This window comes from Plectropomus leopardus, chromosome 14 (genome assembly GCF_026936395.1).
Source record: "Plectropomus leopardus strain MGB_pleo_1.0 chromosome 14, ASM2693639v1, whole genome shotgun sequence".
NCBI lineage: Eukaryota > Metazoa > Chordata > Actinopteri > Perciformes > Serranidae > Plectropomus > Plectropomus leopardus.
In genome coordinates, this window is record NC_142189.1 from 24,076,974 (window position 1) to 24,089,325 (window position 12,352).

General features: G+C 39.4%; 2 protein-coding genes across 7 annotated transcripts in view; both read right to left on the reverse strand.

Moving 5' to 3' along the window:
- Positions 1–1,954: 1,954 nt before the first annotated feature.
- The window catches only part of LOC121953273 (zinc finger MYM-type protein 4-like), a 33,022-nt gene continuing 22,624 nt past the window's right edge, over positions 1,955–12,352 (reverse strand). For all 5 annotated transcript variants that reach the window (XM_042500264.2, XM_088087338.1, XM_042500263.2 and 2 more), the window contains 8 exons: positions 9,154–9,230; positions 8,691–8,820; positions 8,413–8,564; positions 8,185–8,299; positions 6,424–6,672; positions 6,060–6,171; positions 5,899–5,967; positions 1,955–4,891 (listed from right to left, as the gene is read on the reverse strand). In XM_042500264.2, coding sequence (XP_042356198.2) covers positions 4,747–4,891; positions 5,899–5,967; positions 6,060–6,171; positions 6,424–6,672; positions 8,185–8,299; positions 8,413–8,564; positions 8,691–8,820; positions 9,154–9,230 — 1,049 coding nt within the window. In that variant the 3' untranslated portion in view covers positions 1,955–4,746. The remainder of the gene's footprint in view (positions 4,892–5,898; positions 5,968–6,059; positions 6,172–6,423; positions 6,673–8,184; positions 8,300–8,412; positions 8,565–8,690; positions 8,821–9,153; positions 9,231–12,352) is intronic.
- LOC148187482 (uncharacterized) lies at positions 9,505–12,332 on the reverse strand. Of its 2 annotated transcripts, none has more exons than XM_088087341.1 (2): positions 10,170–12,332; positions 9,505–10,023 (listed from the first exon to the last, which is right to left on the reverse strand). In XM_088087341.1, exons 1-2 carry the CDS (start codon positions 10,425–10,427, stop codon positions 10,009–10,011), a joined length of 273 nt encoding a protein of 90 aa, XP_087943467.1. In that variant the 5' UTR covers positions 10,428–12,332; the 3' UTR covers positions 9,505–10,008. Both variants share the same exon structure in this region; 1 of them encodes a protein (XP_087943467.1).

The window sequence follows — 12,352 nt, forward strand, 5'->3', positions numbered from 1 at the left end:
GGTGGATCTGAGTGTCACGATAAAGGTCTGGAGTTTTTCGACTTACTATTTTCAGGAGATACTTAAGAAATTAATAATATTTTTCACATATGTAATGTGTTTTAAAGCACCACTATTCACTGATATTAGTCAGTTATTAATGGAAAATAAATAATCTTCCATTTCATTTTTGTGGAAAAAAAAAAGTCTGTTAAGACTATTATTTGTCATTTTAACTTTTAGGAGACTTTTGTGTTGAGATTATTTGTCCATTGGAATGGACAGAAAACCCCCCGACAAAAACTTTTTATACCTTTGTTTTCTAAAATGCTAATGATTTATGAAGGCATTTACTTTAATAAATTCATCATTATATTTGTGTATGTGTGTGTTTTGAACATAATTGGGTTCTGAAAGGGTTAAAATGTTGCTTGCATGTAAAGGTCAACACACACACACACACACACACACACACACACACACACACACACACACACACACACACACACACACACACACACACACACACACACACACACACACACACACACACACACACACACACACACACACACACACACACACACACACACCTCGACCGACCAGGTAACTTTCAAAATAACGTTATTTACGCGTCGCGTGCATTCGCTTTCTTTCTTGTCTCGTGCCATGATGTGCTCCCTCATTAAGGTTACGGGTTTGACTATAATAATATTAAAGGTAACATTTCACAATCTGCCAAATAATGACAATATCACTCAAAGTCACTTTGCCAATTTAAACGCCGGTGGACGTTTAAACGGTGAACCAGCATGCTAGCTAGCAAATTAGGTGACGTTAAGCTAACGCCATTACCACTAAATACCTAACCAACTGGCATTTTTAACATTTCACATCCACCCCAGTCCGCTTACCTTTGCAGAGGATACGAAGAACCGTCCTCACATGAAGAAAACGCCAGCTGAAGCGAGGAGGTGGCAGAAAATCAGTGCTGCTGTTTGCGTGAAGTCACTGAAAATGACATTACGCATTTGTCAGTCGGCGGGGGTCTAATCAGGTGCTGTGATTGGTCGGCTTCTTCTTCTACTTTTCCTTTTCAGTCATTGATAGTCTACTGCACGTGCACAATTCAATTCAGAGGCATCGCCGGCTTTTTGCGTAGCTGTAACCTATTACTTCCTATAGGTGAGCCTGGGAGACCACATAAGAATAAAACTTAAAACAATCAATTAATAATGTCCTGATCCCCCTGTTAGTTATAGACTTAACTAATATACTCATGTAGGGCGAAAATCCTGCCAACGCTAACAAAATACACATGTTTTACACATGCCCTGCGAGTTACAAACAAAGACAATGTAGTTTGCAAATGAAAAACACAAATAACAAATGAATGCAATTGTTTTACAAATACAAAATCAAACAAATGCACAAATACCATAAAACTTCAATTAATACCCAGGGCCATTACTTGCTTAAATCACTGAACTCAACAATTGAATTCCATTAAATAATTTTAAATATGTAGTTGTGATAAATGGGAAAAAATATTGATGTATGGCTGCTTAGGGCTTCCGTAGTTCTTTCTAGAACATATTTGTTGTACTTGTAAGAGGTGTTTGTTTCTGAAGCATCATGTAGTAGAAATATGTTGTGTATTTGTTTGATAGGTACATTTTGTATTTGTAAAACAAATATATTAGTTTATGTTTTTCACTTGCAAATTACATTGTGAATTATTAAAACATGTTTTGTTTGTTACGTTTGGCAGGATATTAACCTCATATATTTCCTTGTTAATTATGATTTTGCCAAACTGAATCAAAATAAGACAAATGTCTCAGTGAGAAAGTGGGGCAGATCTTAAACACACACACACACACACACACACACACACACACACACAACTTTACACATTCTATGCATCAGTGTTTCAGAACGGCACAGTGCTTTGCTAGCAATAAAAGAAAGGAAGAAATAAGATGAATTTTTAATAATTAATGGCAGTGCAAAATTTTGTAAATGACAACAAAACATCTGACTGTCTTTGGACCTGTTCTTTCCTATTAATCTTTAAATGGGAGCTTCAGAAAGCAGCAATGATATTCAGACAGTAATATTTAATTGGAACCAGCAGCTGACAGTGTGTTACAGTATGTTGTCCAAAGAAATTCACATTTACAGAAGTGTTTGTTTGGATTATGCTAATGCATTGCCATCGGCGAGTGCTTAATGTCAGGAAAGAGCATTGAAAAGATCCATCAACTTCAGATTTGGGTTGGTCTGATTTGTCGTGCTTGTAACTCATTTACACTGTAACAAAGACGTGATTTAAAACAGGATCATGGGGAAAAAGTAATGACGAAATATCATAAGAGTTAAAACAACAAAATAGACCCAATAGCAATGGGCACATTACAACATGTTACCATGTTACCACATGGTATTCTGGGAAGTGGAGTCCTTTTTAATCTCCAAAAACAACTGGTAATATTTTCTTTAAATCTCTACTTGACAACTTATATTTTTAAGTATATTTAATAATCCGGTCCACCGCCTATACGGAGGATAAAAAAAATCCAAATTATGATCCAAATGTTATGAAATGACAGTCACTGATTTCAAATAGACATAAGAGGCATTAATGTTCCGTATGTTCAGATGTGTTTGTGCAAGTTTAACATCTCTTTGACAAGCAGTATGTGGTTGAGCAGCAATGTGTTCCATATTTTGTCAAAGTTTTGAGTCACTATGACTATCTTTATGCCAGTTTACAAAGTTCAGATTCCATTCAGCACGGATGGTCTATTACAGCTTTTATCTGCAACACCTTTGACTTCGAATGAATAGATGGATGAATAAAAACATATTTACCACTGCTTACACTGTGGTAAGTATCTTAGGCACATTGTCATAATACTTGTTGATTGTATGTATGGCCAACAAAAAAAATCACACTATACCATAAACCATACACACCATTAGTTATAATACAGGAAACCCTGGAGACAGAACAGTGACAGTCAAGGGTTCGCATTTAAATTTTTGAAAAAAGGAAACACTGAAAAATAAAAGACAAACATTTAAAAAATATTGTATTTTAGTGTAGTTTTTAAAAAAAATTTTTTTTATGTCTTTCAATAACAAGCTCCTAATTTTTTTTTCTTCAAGTGATTTTTCTTTGTTTTAATGTTCTGTCACTGAGAGCCTGATTTACATGTAATCTGCATACTGAGGAGAGAGCTTCTCTTGTAGAATCATTTCTTCAAGAGTGACATGAAAAAAGTCATTCATAAGACTCACATTAAAAAAACTCATGACAATGCAAAATAATGATAATATATCAAGTTAAAAATGTGTTTTGAATTCCTGTGTTTTACTTTTCTGTGGAACTTTTTTCAGTCCTAATGTTTCCCTTTTCAATGCCAAAACTTACTGTCACTGTCCAAGCAACATATAATTGTGTTAGGTAAAGTATTGTGGTGGCACTCTGAGCTGTCTGCTGCTCATCATAATTTTCACAATTTTTCAAATTAGGGAACAAAGTAACGTGGAAGACAAAAATGAAAAGAGGAGAAAAGATATTGGCACGGTCAGAAAAACGACTTTAGGAGAACTCGATTCCTCTAGAGGGAAGAAGTGAAGGTATATAAGGGAACCCTGGAGGGGGGAAAAAGGTTGTTGGGCAAAAAATAAGGCCACACAGGATGAAGAAAATAAAAAGGGAACAACGTAATATCAGATAACTAGATAATATAAAACAAAAGATGAGAGGCACAGTTTGTCTCCTCTGTTATCACAAGAAGGGTTACACTGATATAAGGTATACTGATTTAACAGCAAATTAAATCAGATATTGGCTTTTGCTCAAGTATCAACCAGCCAATGTCATCCACCTCCCATGTGATGAAGATGCTGCAGTTTGTTAAACTACATATTTCATGTTTCATTCATCAAAACAACACCGGATGTTTGTGGTAAGTGCTTCACTGGAACACTTTTACTAAGTTTTGTGTAGCTCTGCATTAAATCGCCACACTTTCAAATGACAAAACCTGCTCAAAATGCATTGTTTTAGATTGTGGTGAAATTAATCTTTAAATACCAGTATCAGTCTTTAAAACACATACTGTACAGGTAAATTCTCTCCATGTTAAAATGTGCTGATGGAGAGAGGGGCAACAACGATAAAACTGCACATTTAAACCCCTAAATGAACATATGTGACAGCGCCTAATGCATGTAAACTCTCGTTGTCTGCGTCTGAACTGCCTCTCATGCAGTTTGCTGCTCACACCAGTCTATTACTGCAGAAGTGTGTTTTTGAATAAAAAAGTTCATCTGACAGGCTCGGCATGGATCATTATTGATAGTAAATAAACCTACCACATGTGGTAAATGATGGGCATAAATATCACTCTGTTGTGACATGATGAGAAAAAAAAGACTTCATTTACAATGTTCTCTTTAACACTCCCTTTGTCATATTTTAGAGCATCAGATGTTTTATGAACTCATTGTGCATTTATGAGGGGAGGAGATGGCCACTGAGGTTACTAAATACAACTATCCCACGCCATGAATGTTCTTTAAAATTGTCTCTCTGTAACAAACTGTCCTTTCATTGTGTCTTTGTTCTGTCTCCCTGTTTCAATTACCTGTCGGCGTCTGTCTGAATGACTGATGGGCGTACGTACAGCTGTAATTCACTGCGAACTGTCCACATCGGAGGAGATTTCTGTTGCAGAGCAGATCACGAGCGGAGCATCACTGTAAACTGTTGTCGGCGGAGGCTGAGGGCTGATGTTGGACCGCTTTGAGTTCCTGGTGAACCTCTCTGACGGCCATGATGCGTGTGAGCATGCTCTGTAAAGTGGTGCTCTCTAGTGGTTGAGAGGTGTACCAGTGGGAACTGTTGAGGTCAGAAATAGAAATGTTAAAAAAATTGGAAAAATATTTCTCCTTACAGTGCAAACACAAAAACATACCTTTGTGTGCTGTTGTCCAAAAATAGCACATAATAAAATAACATCTTTATTCTATTCAATTTGGATATGAATCAATTATCTTAAACCCAACACCACTGTATTTGAGCAAATACAGTGAATCTGCATGTCAGTAATGATGGAAAGGAAGCCGAATGTAATCTGGATCACTATGATCCCGATCAGGGAATCTTATGTTTTGCTATCCAGTATCAGCTGATCAATTTTACTTTTGTGTTGGTTTTTCAAAGCAACATTGGATTGGATCACCTTTATCTAGATACAAATTTTCCAAGATTACCAAATCCAGATAACCAGTACTCTAAATGGAACTATATACCACAATATAGGGTACTTACTATGTAAAGAAACTACTTTTGACTGTGACACTGTAGTTAATATAAAGTAATAAAAGGAAGTTAAGATTTAATACATTTTCTTTGATATTGACAGATTTTATGGGGAAGTTTTTTTATTGCACTGAAAGGCTTAATATGTAGCCTAATGTGTGCCTTATCTTGATACTGATAATACTTTATTTATCAATGCAGAGGTTGAACAAGTCAAGTGTAAAATATAAATAAATGTATATATATATATATATATATATATCAATTTAAATGTTTTATTGCATTTTGGTCCTGAATCCACACTTCTGCTGGGATCAGGATAATCCTGATTTTTTTGGATCAAAGGTTTTCCAATCCTACGAAAAAGTTCTGAACAACTCAAACGTCAGGGTTTTATCCAGATCAAAACAAAGACAGGATTACAGGTAATCCAATTACAAAATCCTTTTTTCTTTTTAACGATCCCTTTCAAAGGTTTGATCCAGTCTGATGGCTAAAATTCAGTCAGATTACTACTTAACAACCAGGCCGTGGTAAAAAGTGACACATTCTTCTGCGGGTCTGTGAAATGTTGTGGCTCTGACCTGTGAGTGTGCACATTCTGTTCAGGCTGCAGGAAAAACAGGTCAGTTCTGCTCTTCACTGACTCCGGGCTGTTAGAGAGAAAGAGGGATGACAGTATGAGGTGTTTGTTCAGTTTTTACTGTAAGTGCTGTTGTCCTCCTGTTGTTTGTGTGCATCTCACCATCTAGAGAGGTAGAACTCGTAGAGTCTGACAGGACAGTGTAGAGGGTCGGCGACATTTTCAAGCATCTCCAGGTCTCCCTCCTCATCCCCCTGCCTTTTTCTGATTCGCTCTAAAAATTGAAAATGAGTTACTTAATCACTATTTTCACACACATAGTGCTTTTCCAGACAATTAATGAATCTGGTTTTGATGTTTAGATTTACGATGAACATAGAAAGACATTCTTAAGCTGATGTGAGTGCTAAATATGGTCAGTTAGAAATTTTAAAACGCTCCTTAATAGCACAACTGCATAGAAAAAAATACTATTACTGCTAATTTAATGTTTAAAAATTCACATATGGATTACTACAACAGCCACCTGAATGAGGCGTGGCAGTGCTGCTTCTTTGATATCGGAGGTAGTGGACTTTGCCGGCGCGGCTGCAGGGTTTGGAGTGTAGAGTGAAGTTGGTGAAGGAGAGGCTTTGGTGCTGCGCCAGCGTGGTGAAGCCAAAGTTCTTGGTACAGAAGAAGAGCAGTGTGTTGAGTAACACTATGGGGGAGTAGGCACCCAGCTGCTTACACTCCCACAGGTACGATTCAACAACACGAGAGGAAACAGCGCCACCTTGCAGAGGAAAGAGGACATGTATACTGGTAGTTAAATATCTTAAAATCCTAATTATAAATTTAAAGGAGTTTTTGGTATTATCAAATTCAGGTTTATAAGGTCAACCTGGCATAAAAACATTTTAAATTAACTTTTAAAATCACAATATGGTTTGAGACACCCTGTTTTATTAAAGAAGCATTAGTTGATTTTTTTGACCACTTGGGAGCAGTGTAACAAGCTGTGAACACTACAATGAAACGTTATCAACTGACGAGGTTGATATGGTGAACGTGTTGGCAAAGTGTTGCCTAATTACACGTCTATTTAGTCTTTTGACCCAATGCTAATATAAAAATATTCATGTGCAACTTTAAAGTAAATGTAAATAAAGTAATCTGAATCCATAACAGTAATGACAGACTGCAATGAAAACATCTACATAGGAAGGTAATCACTTAAAGGAACTCTTAACAACATTCAGAGCATTAATAGAGCAGCAAACTACTTTTTCCTTGTAAAGATATAGTGGAGTAATGGCGTCCTGACCACAAAATAAAGTCACACAACCACTATGTGTGTTCTAATCCGAGCCTCTCTGTTTATTGTTGTGCTCGCTGGTCTGGACGTACGTGCATGTTATTGCATAAGAGTCCCTGTGAATCCCTGTGTGTGCATCCCACTGGCAAACGAATCACCACCCACTGAACTGTGCCAATACCGTGGTTACCCCTAAAATGCAGTTCTGACCAACGGTGGTGGAACTGCGTCACTGCAGAAGCGTAGCACTCACCCTTCGGTTAACCCAAATGCTAACACAGTAGCTCTGTCAGTACTGTTGCCGTTGTTAGCACCATTAGCTGCTAGCCTCCAGCTTGGTCACATCCATTTTGAGAGCCATGTGCAGCCAGTCACGGCTCAGAATCATAGCTATGCTCTGAATGTTACATACAGCTTCTTTGCTACAAATACTTGAATGGCTATTGCAGAAAACCTTCAAACATAAACAGTATCAAATCACGAGAGGTGATTTTTACGGAAATTAGGAGTTGACAGATTATTAACCTGGCTGATTATTGAGCCGATATTTGGTATTTTGCCGATTATCTGTATCAGCGTTTTATTTTAATGATTGCCAAAAAAATTAATTACAAAGTGCAAAGAAAGTGTCAGCATGAGAGGAACTTTTACGTTGTAAAACCTCAGGAAGCTATTTTTATGTATTCATTTTTTATTTAAACTTTTTAAAAAATGTTGCTGGGAACTTGCTGTATATAATTCTGAATGTTTCAGTTTTGATAAAACATTTGTTAAAGGCATTTAACAAAGTTTGGTGTTGGAGTTTTGTTATATACCAAATTCTACATATTGACAGAAAGATTTTTGTTTTTATTGTAAATGCATATTGGTTTCAAATATCAGTTATCAGTCTCATTAACTACTTATAAACGCTATCAGTATCAGCCCTGAAAAAACAATATCGGGCGACCCCTAATGGAAATCTTAAGGACTTTATGTCAGTGATCATACCACTAGGTAGTAGTTTAGGTTTCCACAGTTGCAGCATCTCACTGATATTGGCGGCAAACTGACTGTACAGAGCATCAGTAAAGATGTTCTCTATACGGCCCTTCATGAACAGAAACTGTGCAAAGACAGGAGAAAAGAGGAAATTAAAAAAACACACAAACAGTATCTGGATGAACCACAGTGACACTCTGTATGTATGTGTGTGTGTGTGTGTGTGTGTGTGTGTACCTGCTGTATCCCCAGACAGAGGTAGAAGATGCTGTCTGGGCTATAGGGCTCTCCATTGGGCCGCCTCACTTCTCTAATGAAGCAGGACAGAGCATAGCTCAGCTCAGCGGAGTCACACTGAAGGACGTCTTCTTTAATATCCACTATATTGGCTGCAGAGGAAGAGACCATGAAACCCAGTTAGTACAGAATAACATGGGTTTTCACAGAATCAATCAATGATGAGAGGTAGAGGTATGCCGAAATAAAACTGGAATATAAAGAGAACTGAGGCTCACTTTCTCCCTGGTGTTTGTTTCGTTGTTGGACCCAGCTCCTCCAGGCTTTAACCCCGTACAGGTGGTTCAGTTTGGAGGCGGCTGGAGTCACCCCTGCAGACCGGTTCAGGGGAGCAGTTCGCCTTCGACTCTGGATGGATTGAAATGCAATGAATTCTGGGTGATGTGGAAAACGGTTGACACAGCTAAAAGGTTGACTGTAAGCTGAAAAATAGCCGTGTTTGAAAACCTTTCGGTATATAAATACATGTAAAACAAAGGTTTTGTGGAACAGTATTTCCCACTGTCAGCATTCACAGATTCCTACAGCACTTGAATGCATCATATCACATCAACAAAGGTCAGCCTGAAAGAAAACTGCCTATAATCTAAAACCAGTGAAGTAAAAGTTTTTAAATCAGAGGCTGATCAAATTCATCTGTGTTTACCAAAAATTTTACAGGTTTTAACAGGGGAATCATACCCGTTTACGGCTGGAAAAAACGTCTCTGGGTCTCTTCACTCCTCGCTGTGGAGCATGCGATTTTTGAGCCAACGGTTCTGCAAAAACAAACCAAAAAAAATTGGAGTCAAACTGTGGAATTCTCAGGATAATGACTTCAGATGCAGCTCAAATATTATTCAAACCCTTTGATGCACCTTCGAAATTGTTAAGCATGCTGTGCACAAAAATGTGCTCATCAAAATCAAGCTGTACAATCGATTTTCTGCTTTCTTTAAATTTTATATTTTAAACCTGCATCAGTCCTAATCATAGATACCAAATATTCATTATTTGTTGTGCTGTAACAAAGAACCTCACCTATTGCCCACGTAACATTTCCACTTATTTATTATAACATCGTCAAACAGAGCAAGAACAAGATCTATAAATGAACATAACCTGAATAACAATTAATAACAACAACAACAACATAAAAAAATATAACATAACATAACAACGGCATACAGAACAGTTCAGGGGAGGCAGTAGCTGCAAATGGTGCTGTAATGCTCCTTGCAAACATGGTTTCCACATTTTTTGCAGGTGCAGAACACAACTCTCCATGTAGGGCAGAGCGTACACTGCCTCCTCACGGGCCGTGGGTATGTGGCTGGCGGTGGTGGTGGTGGTGATGGTGGGGTGGGCTGAGTCTGTGGTGGGGTTGGCTGAGCCAGCCTGAGCTTCTAAGACAAGGCTCCTGCGGCCCCTGGTGGACTTTCCCTGATGCCATGCTGGATCGATGGCCGTCCACACAATGTAGGCATTGAGGGCACTAATGTCCAGCATGTTAAAAAAAAGGGCCAAGGGCCACTGTCTGGTCTTCTTCCTGCAGCTCTATGTAGAGCTCATCTGCAAAACAAAACCGGACCAGAGACTAAGATGATGAAAAATGTTTTTATATAAAAGAAATGCTGAATAGTAAACATCTTAGACAAGCACATAAATTCTGGGGGAAAAAAAGTGTACGTATATGTTTATGGATTGCGCCAACATACCTCACCCATAGTATCCACTCCTCCTTTGCAGCGGTTATAATCAAGTATGATCTGGGGCTTCCTTTTCTCCCCGCTGCTGATCTCCGGCACCCGGTGTTTGGTGCTGAGGAGGACAAAGTTTTTGCCCCGCTTTGGGATGTAGGAAACCAGGGTGTGAGTTGGAGTGAATGCAAAGATGGAGGAAAGGGCCTCTCTTTCCCGTACCCTCAGGAGCTGAGGGGGAAGCTCTGGTCGTTTTTTGCGCATTGTGTCAACCATGGTTATCTTCCTTCGGAGCAGCTCCTCTGCCAGACCGCAGGAGGAAAAAAAACATGTTGCACGTCACAGTCACCCCTCTCAGCCCCTCCATCATGTCCAACATGACCCTTCGTCCTTGGTTTCGTTCAAACAGAAACCCTCCATGCATATGACGTTTGCACGTCACATGTGACCCACATTTTTAAGCCATACCTGGCCGGCTTCATGGACATGTATTGCCGGAATTCGCAGCGTCCCTGGTATGGCACGAGTTGCTCGTACACACAAATGTCCACAGCTGGATTGAACATCAGAGGAAGCTGGGTAGTCCACAGATCCCAGATTTCCCGGACCGCAGCCAGCTTGTCCGCTCCCTGGCGTCAAGGTCTGGACAGCTGGTCGTGGTGGTGGCATCGAGGTCCTTCCACTCGGGACCGTCCTTCTCCCATGCAGTTGGTATATTCAGTGACAAGTTTCGTGATCTCCGTGGTGAAAAATAAATCAAAACTGTCCATTAGCTCACCAACACTGGCCATGGCATAGCAGTTGGGTCCTGGGTTAGTCCTGTGCCTGGAGGGTTAAACTGGAGTGTCACGGAATTTGTGGGTGCCCAGTGGATCTCTCCGTTTTTGGACCTCCATGACAGGTCCAGTGTTGTCTCCCCTTCCCAAACGTCAGATGAGTCGGTGGAGCTGGTGGTGGATGAGCCAGCCCCCGGAAGGTACTCCTCATCGGCTACAGAGTCGAGCTCCATGAACTCGGGATCGGGATCGGGATTGGGCTCGGGCTCCATGATCATGTCGAGCGCCTTCCCAGTGGTGTAGTTCCTCTCCATCGTTCCAGGTAAAAAAATGAGAAGCTCTCCTCCTCTTTACTCCTGTGTACCTTGCTCTAGCTGCAGCTGTGTGAACAAAGTCGGGGTCTGTTTTGGTTCTTGCAGTAGCTGTTGCTTTCACGTGCTGGGAAATGTCTTGTATATGGTTTATTTAAAAGCTGTGCAGGGGCCGCTGTATAGATGTGTGTTTTATGTATTTTACACTGAAAAATGTCGTGGTGCTTTGAACGTTTGCATAAAAATTACACATGAAACGGAGCATATGGAAAAGGTGCCACTTGAAAGCTACCTGCACTTTTAAGCATTCAGTCATACGGTAATGCAATGTGCACGCTGTAGACACGTGCGCGTGCACACATGCACACTCACATACATACAAAAACCTTACACAAATCTAACCAGCATGCACTGCTCTTCAGTCGCCAGTGATCGGTTCTACGCAGAACTGGGAAGGCTCGAATGAACCTATTGCCTCAGACCTTGTGTGGAGAGAGGAGGGGGAGGATACAGTGCGAGTGTGCTCTATCAGAAAAAGTAGGTATTTTCTCCATTTGCCATATATGTTGAAATGACGTCATCCGGGAGAGAAGCCCTCAGAGCACACACTTAAAGCCACAGGCCTCAAATGAAGTAGAGAAATGAGAAGATGCATGTTCTATACTTTTCGAGCAGGATGAAAATTAGTGATTTAAATGGGTTTCAATCTGCACATTTTTGTGCGTAGGGACATTAAGGCTTATTTCAGGCCACGTTGTTTACAATAGGCTAAAAATAAAAAATACAGGAAAAACTTGAGAACACTCAAAAATGCACAACCTTGCATAAATCATCAACAATATGGATAAAATATGGTAGAAATTAAAAGCCAAAAACACAAAAATGTGCGTGGGTGCATCAAAGAGAAGAAGGCATAAAGTAAATAAACTGCTATTGATTATTTCTGCTGATACTGCTATAATATGATTTGTGAAAAAAGAAAGATAAGTGTAAAAAAGTTAGTTTTTCTTCTTCCTGCTCCTGTTTGCTCATGGAATGTGTCGAATATTATGAGTAAAATTGTATTAGGGGTTTTTGTTATTGTTTTGGAAATTCACACTGAAATGGGCAAATA